We start from the raw sequence: 17,774 nt of genomic DNA on the forward strand, positions 1-17,774 counted from the left end.
GAATTTGCATTTGTATACTTGGACTAATAATATTCACACAGACACCAAATATTAATTTGTACCTAGAATGAAATTTAATCTGTGGACATGTTGGACTGCAATGAATTTTTAAACTTTTTGATTTTTCTAACAGTTTATTAAGTACCATGACATATACACACACTCTGTAGATGATTCCTAACCTATATCTCAGACATGTATATGAGCAAACAGCACTCCTTTGATCCGACCCTGACTGGCTAAAGTGCACTGCACACAAATTACACAAGGAATATGAAAAGCTGGAGCCTCTGGCTGCCCTCTAGTCTAGCTGTAGACCAACAAGGAAAGTGTGACTAATAATGTGGACAGTCAGGGGTGGACCTAGGTGTGTCTGTGAGATTAGTTTTTATTCATAACTGCCTTGCAGACAAATGGGTTCAACAGATATCCAGACAAGAGGGGGAAAAAACCCTTAATTCCTGTTTGGTTTCGTAAATTAAAATGTGTTGTTGCTGCTTTACACTCCAGCGATCTGGCTTTCAGCAAAACTATTTTTTACGAGACCGATTATTTTGCATACGTGGACAACAGGCAGGCTTTTTTCCGAATCAGGAACATGCAGATAACCGCAAACATAATCTCACATTTATGTTGGCCTTTGCCAAACTGTTGTCTCACATTTTTAAGCATAGAATTCTATAGGGTTTCTTTTTGCTACAGCAAACACAGATTTCTTTTTATTAGGACTAAGAGGCTCGAAATGATAGTGCCTTAAGGTCCATCGAGACATGGCACATGGTTGTTGGCCAATTTCCAAGGTTGGAGTGGAAGTCCTCAGCCCTGCTGAACACCTTTGGGATGACACTGACTACATGCCAGACCTCCTCACCCCGGATCAATACCTGACCTCACTAAGGCTTGTGAATCTGAACGGGCAAATCCCCCAAGCCACTTGTCAATATCCAGCAGATGGTGGATTTTCTGAAAAGTGGAGAATATATCTTAAAAGGTGAACTAAATCTGAAATCAGATGTTCATCAAGCACATATGGCCATGATGGTAAGGTGTCCACATTCTTGTGGCCATATTAACCACAGAATAACCACGGTAGCACAAACAGCTGCAGACTGCTCGTGTCAGAGTGCTTGTGCTAACCCCTGTCATCTGCCAAAAGCACCTAGCACATGGATATAAGAACTGAAGCGTGGAGCAGCGGGAGAAGTTGGCCTGCTATCATGTTTTCTTTTAAATCATGTGGGCAGCCATGTTTGTGTATGGCACTTATCTGGGGAAGAGATGGCACCAGGAGGCAGTATGGAGCTCTGGGCAATGTTCTGATAAGGAACTTTGGGTCGTGACATTCATGTGGATGTTACTTTGACACGTACCACCTACCTAAACACTGGTGCACACCAAGTACCTACTTTCATGGCAGCGGATATTCCTTAATGTCAGTGGCCTCTTTCAGTAGAACATTGCAAAACTTGTTCAGCAATGGTTAGAGGAACGTGACAAAGAATTCAGTGTTGCCTCCAAATTCCGCAATCTCAATCCGAGGCATTCGTTTGTCCATCCAGATGATGGAGATCCCACTGCACTCACCATCTTAAAGGATCTAGTGCTAACTACTTGGTGGCAGTTACCACAGCACAACTTCAGAGCTCTTGTGGAGCCCACATCTCGACTGGTCACATATGTTTTGGCGCCATTTGGGAAACCTTCGCAGCTGGTATTAATGTTCTGGCTGACCGGTGTATATTTTGTATAACAGTTTCGGATTCTACTGTCACACCTCATACACAGACTCCCATGTATGTGAGGAAGTGTTGTGTTCCTCGTCAGTGTAATCATTGTAGGTGAGCTCTTTAGAGAGAAGTACTCACATTGACCAGTATATGTGACTGTGAATTAGAGGAAGTTTGTTTAACGAAAGTACAGTTCGACATTTACTTGAGGGAAGAGAACTCCCAGAACTCCCCCTAAACACACACGTACACACACTCGCACAACAACTCCCACTATCCCTCAAGAGAGGAACATGCCTATAGGTAGCAGACTCACTTCCCTCAAGAGCTTGTATTTATTAGAATTCTATCCCTTCTCACATTATTAGGAAGAAGTGGGACAAAGGGAGGAGAAATTAACATAGTGTTGGGTTTCCCTCTTGACTTTGACCTAGTTTAGCACTCACTGTTTACTTTCATTTCTTTATTTCATACACATGATATGTTTTTGATGTTTGCTGTTGTCCAACAGGAGCCTGGTGAAGAAGTACTGCCCTAAGCGCTCCAAAGATGATGAGCCCAGGTCTGTGAATCCGCACACACACACACATATATTGACACGTTAAATCGTTATTTTAGCAGATGCACAGCATAACAAGCATAATTATTTTGTCCCTATAAAAATGAACATTCCAGTTATTGAGGTCTTTGCTGTGATTTTTATAGTTTCTATGGAAATCTTTTGCACTGCACTTTTCAAGCAATTCAATTCATTTTATTTATATAGCTCTTTTAACACTTTCCCATTGTCTCAAAGCAGCTTTACAGAAGTATGGAAACAGAAGAGAGAGAAAAATAAATAAATATATAATAATAATAAGAAGAAAAAATACGAATAAAAATAAGTGAATATATACAATTGAAGTTTTAAAATGAATTTAAAAAAGATTAACTTAAGAATTTAAAACACTATATGTCTATCCCCATCCCTAATGAGCAAGGCGACGGTGGCAAGGAAAAACTCCCTGAGATGATAAAATGAAGAAAGGAAGGAACCAGACTCAGAGAGGGAACCCAACATCACCCTCATTTTTGTGACACTCTACAGTAAATAGTGTAAATAGTGTAAGCACAGAATGTAGATTTTCTGTGTGAACTCAGGACATGGTTTCCTTCAAATTTCCCAGTTAGATAGTTGAGGCTTGAGGCACTGTGAAAACAAACAAAGAAGAAAAGAGCTGTCATCATCAGTGTTGTCTGTCACATGGCCTGTGCCACTTCTGTAACCACCAACAAATTGTTCATGGGAGGCCTCCATGCCACACGGTAGTCTGTCAGAGAGTCGTGTGCCAGAGCTCAGATCTCTGCTGTAGACAGGACAGGGAGTATTGGCTAGCTGTCATTTCACGAGCCTCCCTTTTGCCCTAATAAATTCCATTAGCCGTGCATCATTAAACGTGCGGCGCTCCTGTCTTTAGAGCGTTCCATCTCGAACTACTGGAGTGGAAGGGATATTAACAAAGCTTGATTTTGATAAAGCATACATACGCCTTCAAAATTGTCTTCCTCCCTGCAGTGTGTGGGGGGCGTTTAATAAAGTGAGTAGGTCATGCTTTTCTCCCTGGCGTTCAGTCAACATAAACAGACTTCAGTCCTTAAGAGCAAATACTGCATTAATTCTGCTTGTGTGGCTTTGAGTGCTTTGGTCTATATCTCCCTGTCTTAATAGTAAATAATGAATAATAGTAAAAAATATTATACAATGGGTCGGTTTTTCTCTCTTGGTGTGTGCATCGCTGCACGTTTTTCGATGTGTATGTACACGTGTGTATCATTGTTGGGGTATGTTGTGTGTCTGTCTCTCCTTATCAATGTATGTATGTGTGTCTGATTTTTGACTGCCTTTATGTGTGGCTTAGTGTGTTTGTATTTGTGTTTGTGCAAGTCTGTCACTATGTACAAGTATCTGTGAGTTTGTCGTACCTTTTGTGTCAGGGTGTGTTCTGTTGCTTTGCGTACATGTCCCTGGGTATATGTCCATCTGTGCTTTTGTCAGTTTGTGTGTATTTTGTCTTTGTGTGTGTGTGTGTGTGTACATGTGTACCTGTCCATCTGTCTTTGAGCCCAGTAACATTTGGAGCATATGGGGATTTGCATCAGATGGTTTGTGAACACATTGTGTGTAAGCCCTCATTAGTGAAATGATTGTTTGTGTGTACGGTGCAGTGTGTAGTTGAGCTGCGTGTATATGATGTGTTTCAAGTCAGTGAGTAAAATCCCTCTCATTGTTCTAAGTGCATTCACTGGAAAACTCCCCCTAGTCTTTCCTCCAGTTGTTTTGTAACAAATCAGTGTACACAGAAGTATTTCTTTTACTATGGCGAATTATTGGTGCAATAATGCAGAACTCTCAGCTGATTACAAGTGCTGTAATTAAATGCCTGAGCTTTTGATATCATTTTGATGAAAATGCTGAGTGACTGACCGAGCGTGCGTTACTGCTTCCCAGGTTTACATCATGCTTGTCATTCTACTCCATCTTGAACGAGCTGAATGACTATGCGGGTCAGCGAGAGGTCGTTGCCGAGGAGATGGGCCACAGGGTGTATGGTGAGCTGCTAAGATACTCGCAGGACCTGAAAGCTGAGAGGAAACACGTGAGTACTGTTGGGTTTTGCCACCTAGCAGGTGCTATGAGCTTTACAGCTCGCCTTACGCCTTACATATGTCATGTAAACTGACAGTTTTTATAGTAGACTTGTTGCTCCAGCAGTGACATGGAAGGTTACTTGAACGAACACTAACGTGATCTTTGTGCTAGAAAAATATTAACGCTCATGTAGCGACAAACGCGGATCGATATCTGGACTGCAGCAATGGAAACAATGCAGCACTGAACTACAGCTACACTAATGGGACAAAAGCTACAGTACATTTTATCAGTAGTCTTGAAAGTCAAGTCAAGTTTATTTATAAAGCACTTTCTTTTTAAACAAGAAGTGTTTGTCAAAGTGCTGTACATACAGAAAGAACACATGGTTTATTAATACAAACACACCAATAAAAGAAAAATACTTAAGACACAATAAAACAATAAAAGAAAGCAAGCAGCTCTCACATGGCATCATATGCCAGACTGTAAAAATAAGTTTTTAGGGCAGATTTAAAGACCTCAAGTGTTTGAGCCTGTCTAATATAGAGAGGCAAACTGTTCCAGAGCTTTGGGGCCGCACCTGCAAAGGCTCGGTCCCCCCTGCTCTTCAGTTTCACTCTTGGAACAGCTAAGAGCAAATGGTCAGCAGACCTTAGTGCTCTTGACGGAGCGTACAGATTAATCAAATCTGATAAGTAACTTGGTGCTGACCCATTAAGAGATTTAAAAACAAGCACCAATATTTTAAAATGAATCCTATAATGGACAGGAAGCCAGTGAAGAGACGCGAGAATGGGAGAGATATGTTCCCGCTTTCGTGTGCCCGTCAATAGGCGAGCTGCCGCATTCTGGACCATTTGCAGTCTGGAGAGGGAGGCCTGATTAATACCTAAATAAAGGCTGTTACAGTAATCAAGGCGACTTGAGATAAAGATATGCACAACTCTCTGAAAGTCCTTAGAGCACAGGAAAGGTTTCACCTTGGTGAGTTGTCTCAATTGGAAGAAACATGTTTTAACTACTAAATTAATCTGTTTATCCAATTTAAAATCACAATCCAAAACAACACCTAAATTTTTTACAAAGGGCTTCACATAAGGATTCAGCTCACCGAGGTTTGTCTACTGACTCACAGGTTCCCCCTGGGGTAAACAACACCACTTCTGTTTTCTTTTCATTAAAATTAAGGAAATTTAGTGCCATCTTAATTTCTTCAAAGCACTGCAGTAGGGGCACTAGAGAGCAGGTATCTTTGCGTTTCAAGGGCAGATAAATTTGCAGGTCATCTGCATAACAATGAAAAGAAATACCAAATTTCCTAAAAATATGCCCTAAAGGGAGCATATACAGGGAGAACAGAATAGGCCCCAAAATGGAGCCCTGGGGGATCCCACATGTGAGTATAGCAGTTGAGGAGACATAGTCTCCAAGATGAACCGAAAAAGTTCTTTCAGCCATATAGGATTTAAACCATTCCAAAGCAGTACCCTTAATACCAACACATTGTTCGAGCCGTGAAATCAAGATATTATGGTCAACTTTATCAAATGCAGCCGAAAGGTCCAGTAAAATTAAAATAGCACAGTCACCAGAGTCAGTGGCAAGTAGTAAGTCATTAAAAACATAGTCATAGTATGGAAGCCGAACATTCATTCATTCATTCATTCATTCATTTTCTACTGCTTATCCGAACTACACGGTCTCAGGCGTCATCGGGCATCAAGGCAGGATACACCCTGGACTGAGTGCCAACCCATCGCAGGGCACACACACTCATTCACTCACACACTACGGACAATTTTCCAGAGATGCCAATCAACCTACCATGCATGTCTTTGGACCGGGGGAGGAAACCGGAGTACCCGGAGGAAACCCCCGAGGCACGGGGAGAACACGCAAACTCCACACACACAAGGCGGAGGCGGGAATCGAACCCCCAACCCTGGAGGTGTGAGGCGAACGTGCTAACCACTAAGCCACCGTGCCCCCAGAAGCTGAACAACTATTCTGAAATAAAAAAGGAAAAAAAATAGAAAAAACTTCTCGATAAAGTTCTATATCGTTTTGTGTCAGTAGCTGTGTTTCCAAAAACTATTGCTTCACATTTCCAGCATGTAGCCCTGTATACCGACTGTTTTAAAAAAAGAACATTGTGCTGTGTGAAAAAATTGCGCTACGTTCATGAAGGGCCAACTGGGAATGTTTCTGATTTCCCAATAGGAAAGATGGGAAACAGCTGTGTACTGTGGGATTCTTTGATGATTGAAATGGTAATTCGTATTCCTGCAATTTTTTTTTTTTTTTTTTATCAAACTGCTCTTTCGTGTAATTTTCAATGCTATTAACATATAACATATACACGTCCACTTAAAAATAAAATAAACCACTTTCTAAATTACTTGAAAAACAAATTTCAGTTTTTGTAGTTTTGTGTCCGACTTCAGACATCCGAACTGGGAATAACAAAAGAAATCTAGGTTTATCGACACACACGTTAAAAAATATGTAACATGAGCTGTGTTTGCTTACAGGACTGTTTGATTGCATTTGGAGAGCATCAGGTTTCAAATGCACATGACAACAAAACTCACACTTCCGTTCTCGGTAGTGAAAGCATCCAGACACAAAGGTTTATTTTTCTACATAATAGGTTATTAAAAGGACATTAACCCTCCTTGTTTACTCAGATTGGTCTGAATCTGTTCAGATAAAGATTTTTTTATTCCAGTCATTCATGTTATTAACAGATTATTATCCAGGATAGACATTAGTCTTGATTCATTTCTTCCTTGTATCTTTTGGGATGTTTTGTCAAGTCAGGCCATGAAACTCGAGGGGAATTTCACAGGGGATTTACACACTGGTAGTTTAGTCCGAAACAGAGCACCGTTCGCTTGAAAAGCAGGTAATGCGAAAGAAGCGCACCGTGGAACTGAACCCGAGACTAGCTGTAAGAGGAGGTCTGAGTTTGGTTTGTGATGTAAAATGAGCACAAGTGCACCGGGGTTCAGTAGAGTAAAGTGAGTCTGAAACCAGATCAGCGCTTTACGCCACAGTGAGCATGGCCAGTGTGAAAACCACCTGAGAAGAAATTCGAAATGCTGCCAACACACACTGGGTTAAGCCCAAACGCTACTAATACATGCTAAATAATACATGTAAAATTGTTCCTGCACAATGCATCAGTTTTTGTACATTGTTTTTCCTCAAACACAAATTCCCATCCAATTTTTATAAGAGGTGCAGGAGTTGTCATAAGAAGCTGGTGGATGGTATTAAACAGTGTGTTGTGTTTGTGTGCGTGTGTGTGTTTGTGCTGTGCTGTGCAGCACCTCCAGGAGGGACGGAAAGCTCAGCAGTGTTTGGAGCAGTGTTGGAAACAGATGGACAATGTGAGTATTAAATCTTAGTGTGTGTGTTTGTGTGTGTGTGTGACATTGACAGAGCCTGCAAGATAGATTTTTATATTGAAAATAATTCAATATACATCTGTGTAAAGTCCACATATGATAGTTTGTCTGTCTCTAACACGAGGACATCTTGGACACACTTCCTCACACATTCTCTTTCCTGCATGACACACACCGTGTACACAGCAGTTAATGTATGCTGTAGTGAAACTGGATTGTTTTTGCAGCTTTATGGCTAGTGCAAGTGCAAGCCAGCAACAGCTGAATCTCGCATCCACAGTGGCCATGTTGTAATGCCTTAGGTATTCTGTTGCACTGTCCTGAAATTAAACACAGATGTTCTGACAAACTGCAAAAAAAATTTTTTTTTTTTTTTCCACTTTTCCTCCTTTGTTTGTCTTGATTGTTTACTGATAATCTCCAATATCTATAAAACTACTACACTGGACCCTCGTCGTCTTTTGAGAGGGAGACCTTGCTGATGTGAAAAGCAGGGAGCTGAGTGCAGGCATCAGTGAGCAGTGACTGTTACTTCCTGTGGAAATGAATCATGTTTCACCTTCACTAACCTGTAATGTGTCTCTGTGCATGTGGACTGTCTCTGGTAAATGTGGCAGAGCAAGAAGAAGTTTGAGCGAGAGTGCAGAGAAGCAGAGAAATCCCAGATGCTCTTTGAGAGGTTAGACAACGACATCAATGCCACGAAGTCTGAGGTGGAGAAGGTAAGCAAGAGGCTGCCAGTCATCATGGGTTAGTCACACAATTTCTGCTCATTTCACTGCTTGTTAAAAGTGCAGTTGTAACCTTTTAAAAAGTTTATAGCATTTTGTTCCTGTCATGCAGACTGGCCTGAGTTTTTAATCATTTATTTTCTGACACTTTTTCCCCTCCTTTTCTATATTTATTCGTATTATTATGCTAGCACAGTTTGAAGGAAGTGCTTCTTTTCCAGGCCAAGTCCCAGCTGTATTTAAGAACCCACATGGCAGACGAGAGTAAGAATGAGTATGCAGCTCAGCTGCAGAACTTCAACGCTGAACAGTGGAAGCACTTTAATGTGGCCATCCCACAGATCTTCAAGGTAACTCTTCACTCTCCTGTTGTATTGTATTTCACTGAATTGCATAAAAGGAAATGTAGTGCTTTTAGAGTAGGACTAGAGAAAAGCTCAGTGTGTTCAATGTTCTTTTGCAGAGCATGCAGGACATGGATGAGCGTCGGACGGTGAAGCTAGGAGAGACGTACCGGAGCTTTGCCGAGGTGGAGAGGAAAGTCATCCCAATCATTTCCAAGTGTTTAGAGGGCATGGTGACAGCCGCCAAAAATGTGGACGAACGCAAGGTGTGCAGTGATGTACTACAGTGATGTATATTTCCACTGCAAATAACCAGACAGATATAAATCTGTTGTTTATACACCAATTCTCACCTGGGAAAAACATGACAAAGATGTATCCTCAGTTGGAAAGGCAAAGCTAGTGGCACAGTGAACCTAATATTATCATTTAATTTACATTAAATTTACACGCATGTTTAATTTATTTAGAAAATAAATGTTTTAAAAATGTGTTAAAATGAGCTAAATTTGACCTGGACATGTTTTTCTTTCTCGGGTCATCAGACCAAGCAGTTTATGAAACTCAGCAACAGAACCTAAACATTTGATGCTTAAAAAAAAAGCTTTTGATTATTATTGATAAACAGACAATTAGAGTTGCATTTGAACAGTAAAATTTTATTTCTCTTCCCTGCGTCATTACGTCTTTAGTATGAACATGCTGTTCTATCAACTGGGACATTTGCTTTTCTTTGTGTCTGAGTTGTTAAGTGATGTTTCTGCTGGTCTTGAATCATTTCTGGGAAGGAATAGTCGAGGTATGATAAACATGGTCAGACGCAGGGTTCGGGATAGGGAGGAAGCTCAGCATCGTAGCCAGCATTGCACAATCCTTCCCATGATGCTCTTTAAGTCTTCAGCCTGTCGCTCTGTTTTTAATTGGCTCAGTTTCATTCTGATTCTATCCCTCCACCCACAGACTGGACCTCTTCCCTGTACCGTTCACGGAGGAACATTTGAGTAACGATGGCGTGTTTGCTGTTTGCACTTATGTTCACGAGAGTAGCTCATCCCTTCCCGAGGGCTTTATGTTGTTCTCAAGAAAGGCTGCATTTATGATCACATGATTTTGCAGGAAACCACACCTCTGTGACTGCATTATCAGGCACCTGTTTACACAGCACCAAGGAGCATTACCTAATACCTATATAGGAATCCGATATAATCATCTTATTTTAGACAATGGTATTTTTCCCTCACAATCTCACACTTGTTTTGAGTATTTTAACCTAATCTCTTTTTCACACAGGACTCCTTAATCGTGGTAGAGTCATTTAAGTCCGGATTTGAGCCACCAACTGACTTTCCCTTTGAGGATTTCAGTCAGAACATCCAGCGCACAGGGTCGGACGGTACTATCGGTACTCCCAAAAACGACCCAGGCAAACCAGACCCCAAGCACGCAATCGGAAAAGCAAAGAACAAACTCTGGCTGTTTGGGAAAAAGCCCAAGGTAAGACTTGCACACAGGCATGAATGCAGAATCCCATGGCCATGCTAACACACACACCTGGCTAACTTGAAAATTCAGAAATGGCTGTTCAGCTGTTGGTATGATGTTTTTAAATCAAGTGCACATGCTTTTAGAGCAGGTTACATAAGAAAAGTCTTACAAGCCAGGACAAGACTTTAACCTGCCAGGGTGGTAAAGGGTTTGACATGCAGTTAATCATTAACTTGTTATTTGTGGACTTGGGCCTCACACTGACATGTTAGCAGGGCTTTTATATTTTCATTCATTTAAGTAAGTTTGTGGGGTTTTTTTTCTTTCCCCCAATTTACATGATTGCTTGACCAAGGTCAATTTTACTATGCATGTTTTTTAACCTTGTAGCCATTAATCATGTCATGACCTGCCAAATGCTGTAAATGTAATTGTAATAATGCCCTTCATTTGTTAGTTGTCTAAACACGTACTTAGTGATGTAGCACATACTTGGTGTGATGGTTTTTTTTTTTATTTCAGTTCATTTGCTTGCATTGTTTTTTTTTTTTTTGACTATTGGTGTTTTTTTTTGTTGCCCCAGCTTCCCCCTCCTGCCCCTCCCCCACCCATTCCTAGTGCCCTTTCTGCCCATTTTCAGTCTTCTAAATTCCCCACTGAGCGAATAACTTACTGTCTCAATGAAATGAGAACGGTTACGTCCAAGATCCCTACGTTCCGGGGTCTAAAGAGAGGGGTAAGAGCTGATGGCGCTTGTATCTACACCTGCGTGCTTTTGTGTGCATCTGTGTGTTTTCGCAGTGTTTTTGATTGTTTATTCCCACTTCCAGGTTTATCCGCCTGCAATATTAAGCTTATGGAAACAGCAGGTTTGGGTTGAAGATTTTATTACAGTTACTAAGGCCTTTGAGGGGCATGTGGTAGCTTAGTGTTTAAGGTGTTGGACCACTGTTTAGAAAGGTCATGGATCCCAGGTCCACCAAGCGTCCACTGCTGAGCCCTTGTGCAAGGCCCTTAATGCTCAGTTGTATTAAAATGAGATTAAAAAAGTGTAAGTTGCTCTGAATAACTGCAAAATACAGATAATGTTAAAGCTGACTGATGGCCATCAAATGTCGGTGACTGATGATTAGTTGAAGTTTTTGCAGTGTCTCTCTGACTGCTGCAACCCATCAACCCTGACTGATTGTTGTGGTGGCTGTGGAGTTAGCAAAGTTGTCTGTTCCCTGTTTGCTTTATGTTCTATGTGCTTCTGTTTAGTTGCTGAAGCTAGTCATATGTGAGGTATTTAGGCTAAATTTCAAGTTGTATAAACACATTCACAGATGTGTGGGGAAGGCACTTAGGCCGTGTGTGTGTTTAGGTTTTCTGTAGAGAGTCATCATTTTTCTTGAACTAATTTTTAGCTTATTCACTCCATGGTGATGTATCTTTACAATGTACACTGTTTCAACAGGGTGATGTTAAGATGACAGGAAGTGATCATCAGATGACCTTGGTAAAGCAGTTCTTCATTGTTGGTTTGGTGGGTCTTAGCCCATTTAGAGTGCTAAAATTAGATCAGAGGAAGTTGATACTACACTATGGGGGCAGGACAAGGCTTAAGATTCTGGACTGTCGTGTTTATTGGGCTGCAGCTGGTTTGTGTATGCCTGCTTTTCCTAGTCAAGCTGGTGAATTCAGGGTTTGCAGGGGGTTTTGCAATGACATCTAGCTGCAATTTGTCTTGTTCTCTGTAAGCAACTGTTCTTCTTTATGACCTGTAGATGTTGGTCTTTAGCAGATTTGTGATTAACAGCTGATTACAGACAACAAAATGTCTTTGTGGCACCCCACTTAGCTTGGAGCTTACGTTATTTCCTGGATACGCACCCAAAGCCTTGCTGCTTAAAGAAGATTCAAGAGGTCAATAATGGTCTGTAATCTGTGGAGAATGTGTGTGGACTACCATTATATCACTAACAATGCTGTTCTGTCCTTGCTTTGTTAACTACAACTTACCCAGTGGAACCTTTATAGCATGATCTTTGTGCTGAGTTTCAACCCCAGCTGCTGCATCAGCATGATGCGGTGCTGTTAGTTAATGTCTAAAGCCCTACTTGGAGCCACAGTGTTGACCAACGCTCATGAAGTACTTGTGTTATTGTGTGTTTTTGTGTTTTTGTGAATTGCCTGGTCTAACCACAACTGCTCAGTGGTCAGTAAAGCTGGTGAGTACAGCAGCACTTTAGTGTGGAGTGCTGTAGAGGTAGCTGGGATTTGGCCTTAGAGCTCTTCCTGTTTAACAACCCCTTTTTTTCCTCTCAGATGTCCTTCATGAAGTTCTTTGGGTTAGGGCAAATTTGGCTTACTTAAAAAGCAGAGCATTTTAAAAAATGACAAACTGCTCCTTGAAACAGTAAACGGGCCCGTGGAACTCTGATGAAGGACACTTCTTTTGGGATTTGTTTTCATTACATAGTGCTCGCTGAGGCTGCATGAAGGTGTTCGAGCACGTGTCTAAACATGTCAGTGGCTAACCACAAAGTTCCGTCTTCCTAGGCTCCAAACCTCGAAGATCTCAGCCACCTGCCACCAGAACAGAGACGCAAGAAACTTCAACAGAGGATTGACGAGCTTAGCAGAGAACTGCAGAAAGAAATGGACCAAAGGTTAGAACTGAAAAATGAGTAAAATAAAGGGAATGTACTTCTTTAGAAGAAGCTTCTTTGTTTGCTTGTTTAGTCTTTGTCTTTATTATAGGTAAAAACTTAAACCCAGTAGTGAAGTGTTAAGGAAATAATAGAAAGTCTTGCATTGCATGGCATGCATTTTTATTTATTTATTTATTTATTTATTTTTTGTGAATAAATTATTTCTGTAAATCCGTCTCACAGAGATGCGTTAAATAAAATGAAGGATGTCTATGAGAAGAATCCTCAGATGGGTGACCCAGGTAGTCTTCAGCCCAAGATCTCTGAAACCATATGCAACATGGAGAAGCTGCGCTCTGAGATACACAAAAATGAGGTAATCTCCCCAGTGAACTCATTGTTGCTGTGGTCATATAAGGAAATCGAACCCACAAAGGCACATCTGGAGAAATGGCTCAGTGCTGGATAGCCCTGTGTGCTAGTGACCCCTGGTGGAGCAAGACAGACAGTGCACCTGTACGTCATAATGCCAGCACCATGTGCCTTGAGTGCCTTAAGGACTCCTGGTTACTGAAATGTTGGTCTTTGAACTTGAATATAATGCTGTCTGCACAGCTGTGATGACTTTTAATACATTGCAGTTTTAATACATTGCAAACTCCTCACTTACTTGCCATACACCAGCGTATGGAGTATATTTCACCAGTGTTCCTAAGTATTTAGAAATATCATCACAGTTTTCTTGCTTAATAATTAAATACACTATATTTCCTATAGCTCTATAGATAAACGATGATGAATACATGATATAAAGAAGCACTTATTTGAAACTTCTTAAAATTTCACACACACGTGTGTCAACAAATTGACATGTTTCTTTTTCCATTCTCCTTCCCAACAGCACTCATCATGTATCTGATTGCATTGTTCTGTTGCCCAAGCCTTAATTTCTAGTGCTAATACTCTCCCCTCTCTCTCTCTCTCTCTCTCTCTCTCTCTCTCTCAGACATGGCTGGCAGAAGTGGAGGGGAAGCAGAGTTCTCGTAGCGAACGGCGGCCCAGTTCAGATGTGAATCATCACGCACCTCATGGCAGAGAGAGGTCTGTCTTTATACTTCAAGCTTTATACTTCAATACTTATACTTTATACTTCAATCACATCAATTTTTAATTTCTAAAAAATAAAGCCAGAAAAATGTTTAAAAAGCCACAGGAATGTGAAGGACGTTAATTTGTGATTGGAACGAAAGTGCGTATGATGCTATCACACACGTGAATCAGCTTTCAAAACAAGCTTTCGTTTTGGTTTGAACATCTTTTGTCAAACTTAGTCAGATTGACCCATTTCTGACCAAGAAATATATATTGTATATTGCATTAATTATATATTGAGCTTATGGGGTAATTTGGGCTAGTGATCGGAAGGTCATGGGTTCGAACCCCAGGTCCACCAAGCTGCCACTGCTGGGCCCCTGAGCAAGGCCCTTAACCCTCAGTTGTTCAGTTGTAAGTCACTCTGGATAAGGGTGTCTGCTAAATGCCGTAAATGTAAATGTAATGTATTTGGGCATATTATGTCAGTAGGCTTGCACATGGCAGACTAGTTTCTTGATACCAAAGCTGTTGATAGAAATGTGATTTGAATGAATGAAAGTCTGATGCAGTAGTTATTTCATATCCTTTGTCTTTTATGGAGGTCAGTACTGATCAGTTTCTCTGTTTCTTTAGTCCTGAAGGCAGCTACACAGATGATCCTAACCAAGAGCACCGGGCACCCCCCCAACCTGACCAGCACGATTTTGACGATGAATTTGAAGATGATGATCCTCTTCCTGCAGTTGGCCACTGCAAAGCACTCTACTCATTTGATGGTACAAAACTTGAAGTCTGAACAGATAAATCCCTGCAGTGTTTGTGCTTCAGTAAACTTTATAGTACGCATACAGTAAGTATTGCATGTCGCCGTACTGTATGTCTGTGTTTACATGTCTGTACTCCTTTGTGTGTTTTGTGGGTCCACAGGTTCTAATGAGGGCACATTGGTGATGAAAGAGGAGGAGGTGATGTATGTTATCGAGGAGGACAAAGGCGACGGCTGGACGCGAGTTCGCAAGCAGAGCGGTGAGGAGGGTTATGTTCCCACATCCTACGTGGAGATCACGCTGGAGAAGCACAGCAAAGGTGCGGTTACCTACATTTGAGCTCATCTGAAGCATGATCATCCAGCCATGTTGACTCTCGGCATTATCATCACCACAGCCTACGTCATACCCTGTTCACTGTGTGAGCTCAAGGACAAACACACAAATATATAGGTACACACACGGGTTAAAGTGACCCTGACTATGTTTACTGCGATGGCAGGTTACTTTCTTTTTCACATTTCAGATTTTATTCACCTGATAAAGTGTTCTTGGTTCTCAATAGAAGCTTTCCGCTCAGATTATTAGCTTTGTTCGTCATTTAATGTGACCTTTTATCTCAGGCATGCAGAAGGATCAGAAAGATTCCATTCTTAAGGAACAATACCTTGTTTTCAGTAAGTATTACTGAAATGGACTTGCTGTTACTGTTCCTAGAAGTGTTTTTCAGGTGCCACTTTTTCCATCCATGCTCAAGCTTAAGCCTTTAGGAGTCCAGATCTTTGAGGAACGTAGAAGAGTAAAAATGTTTGTTGAGTACACAAGCATGGAGCATTTTTCTGGGCTGTATAACATGCATCAGCTTCATGGGTTACTTCTCAGTCCTGTCCTGTGATTTCTGACCAGATTTGTGTAATCTACATGTGTGCTACATTACTGATCTTCAAATCATTGAATGATGAATCTCAGGATCAGCAGTATATCTGTGTTAATCTCAATATAGTCCCTCTGTCCTGTCTAGTTGTGTTTTGTGTGAGTGACGGTGCTCTCTTTCCTTTCTCTGTGGCTACAGGTTCCTGAGTGGATGAGTGGGGCTCTGTGGTGTTGGTGGAAGGGACACTGCTCTGGGTCTGTTAGTAGGTAGTGCAGGGGGTTTCAGCTGAATGAGACAGGAACAGAGAGGAGAAAGCAGATTGCATGTTTGCACGCTGACTCTCATTTCCATTAACATCATTTCGTTCAGCAGAAGCTTGTGCTGTAGATGTGGTAGAAAAGGGGAGAGGGATGGAATAAAGGGATGGTGGGGGTATAAATTGAGGAATCAGCTGCATGGTAGAAAGCATAGGGAAACCCAATGCGCTGACCTAACCCGATGCATTTATCCTAGACTGTGCCTGACCCCAACATTGCGCCTTGTTGCACTCCATTCCAGTGCTGTCATAGGAATGTTTTCCTGTGTCATCCCTTTTGCTTGCCTTAACATGCATGACGTGAACATGTCACTCCATCTTCTCAGGGCTGACCTGTCAGCACCTGGTAGGATGTAACCTCTTCTAATCCTTCATCACCCACAATCATTCATTTCTGTGCTGTCTGTTTATATCATTATTGCCTTTTTTCCCCCCATTCTGACTGTATCCATCCAAAATAACAACCATCTTGAATGCTAAGTATAGCATGAATGAACCAGAGTAGACACAGGACTGGACCACAGCAGCCCAACTGGCAGTTCTTTCAGTGTGTGCTGTGGATCAAAATACCACCTTGGACCAATAGATGATGTCGTCGTCATCATCATGTCTGACGGAGCAAAGCCAGGATCTGTGAAAAATGCAGCGAACACTCCAGCAGCCTTCCTTACAGCCAATCCTAACACCTTACTTCTCTTCCAGCTCTCAGTAACATGATTGAAGAAGCCGTTTTCCGATGAGCGTCCCCATTATCCAAAAGCATCTGCGTTATCCTTCTGTGTGTGTATGTGAACGTGTCCTGCATATATTAAAACGACGTGTACGCATATGAATATATGTATGCATATGTATATACCTAGTTAGGTTTTATTACTGATTTGTAAGTATTAACATTCTTTATTTCATACTGAATGTGTTTTTACCACGTCTTTTTATAGGGTTTTTTAAATCGCGTGAATGATTTTTCGCTTCTACGACTCTTTTCTCTTTGTAATCAGTGCTTCTTTTAAAAGTCTGAACACTATTCTGCATAGGACCCTGGTCTTAACCCATGCACTTTTTACCCTAATTCATTTAAATTTGTATTGAGTGAATGAATGAATCATGTTGGCTCTGACTGCTACTTTTTGTATAAATATATTGTACAGTAAGACAGTAACCACTATCTACTGGGGCGTTTGATCAAGAGCAACAGCAAACAGGAAATAAATGCTTAATTCCCTTGGTCTCATTCTTTCTTTATGTATGTCTTGTGTGTGTGTGTGTGTGTGTGTTTTTTTTTTTTTTTTTTTTATGTAACACTTTTTAAAAATATGCAGCATTCTTCAATGTCAGACCATTTTTGATGCTCGTTAACTAAGAATGACTCATTATGTGTATGCTGATGAGAGCTGGGTGTATTGATAGTGAAATTTAGATCATATATTTCACAATATAAATAAAGCAATGCATTTTAATAATAAAATTATGCATTTTATTATATGTACTATTTTGCCTACGATACCATTTTATAATAAATACGAATCTGATTTGAAGCTGCTGATTAATATTTTCTGCTGAAGTGCATTACGGAATCAGTTCTTTTTCTACGCATTAAACAAGTAGGTACTTACAAAAACTAGTTAGGGCGATCAGATGCAGGATTGTTTTAACTCCCAGTAGAAGGTGATGCTTTTATTTAGTTCTGTTTTGATCGCTTTTGTTCGTCAATCCAAAAGATTGCCTTTTAGGCACTAGCTAAAATAATTCCTTTAGTTAAG

General features: G+C 40.9%; 1 protein-coding gene across 5 annotated transcripts in view; it reads left to right on the top strand.

The window, feature by feature from the left end:
• Window positions 1-17,245, top strand: part of fnbp1l (formin binding protein 1-like) — a 45,789-nt gene extending 28,544 nt beyond the window's left edge. The window contains exons 3-17 of one of the 5 annotated variants that reach the window (XM_060882418.1): window positions 2,239-2,289; window positions 4,216-4,363; window positions 7,689-7,751; window positions 8,387-8,491; window positions 8,722-8,850; window positions 8,964-9,110; window positions 10,135-10,338; window positions 10,913-11,065; window positions 11,786-11,827; window positions 12,871-12,980; window positions 13,206-13,338; window positions 13,969-14,063; window positions 14,691-14,833; window positions 14,985-15,143; window positions 15,897-17,245. In XM_060882418.1, the coding sequence (XP_060738401.1) occupies window positions 2,239-2,289; window positions 4,216-4,363; window positions 7,689-7,751; window positions 8,387-8,491; window positions 8,722-8,850; window positions 8,964-9,110; window positions 10,135-10,338; window positions 10,913-11,065; window positions 11,786-11,827; window positions 12,871-12,980; window positions 13,206-13,338; window positions 13,969-14,063; window positions 14,691-14,833; window positions 14,985-15,143; window positions 15,897-15,904 (1,690 nt within the window). In that variant the 3' untranslated portion in view covers window positions 15,905-17,245. Of the gene's footprint in view, window positions 1-2,238; window positions 2,290-4,215; window positions 4,364-6,579; window positions 6,630-7,688; window positions 7,752-8,386; window positions 8,492-8,721; window positions 8,851-8,963; window positions 9,111-10,134; window positions 10,339-10,912; window positions 11,066-11,785; window positions 11,828-12,870; window positions 12,981-13,205; window positions 13,339-13,968; window positions 14,064-14,690; window positions 14,834-14,984 lie in introns of those variants that run through there. The other 4 variants (XM_060882417.1, XM_060882421.1, XM_060882419.1 and 1 more) reach the window with 4 other exon arrangements.
• Window positions 17,246-17,774: the final 529 nt, after the last annotated feature.

This window comes from Tachysurus vachellii, chromosome 11, assembly GCF_030014155.1.
Source record: "Tachysurus vachellii isolate PV-2020 chromosome 11, HZAU_Pvac_v1, whole genome shotgun sequence".
Classification (NCBI taxonomy): Eukaryota; Metazoa; Chordata; class Actinopteri; order Siluriformes; family Bagridae; genus Tachysurus; species Tachysurus vachellii.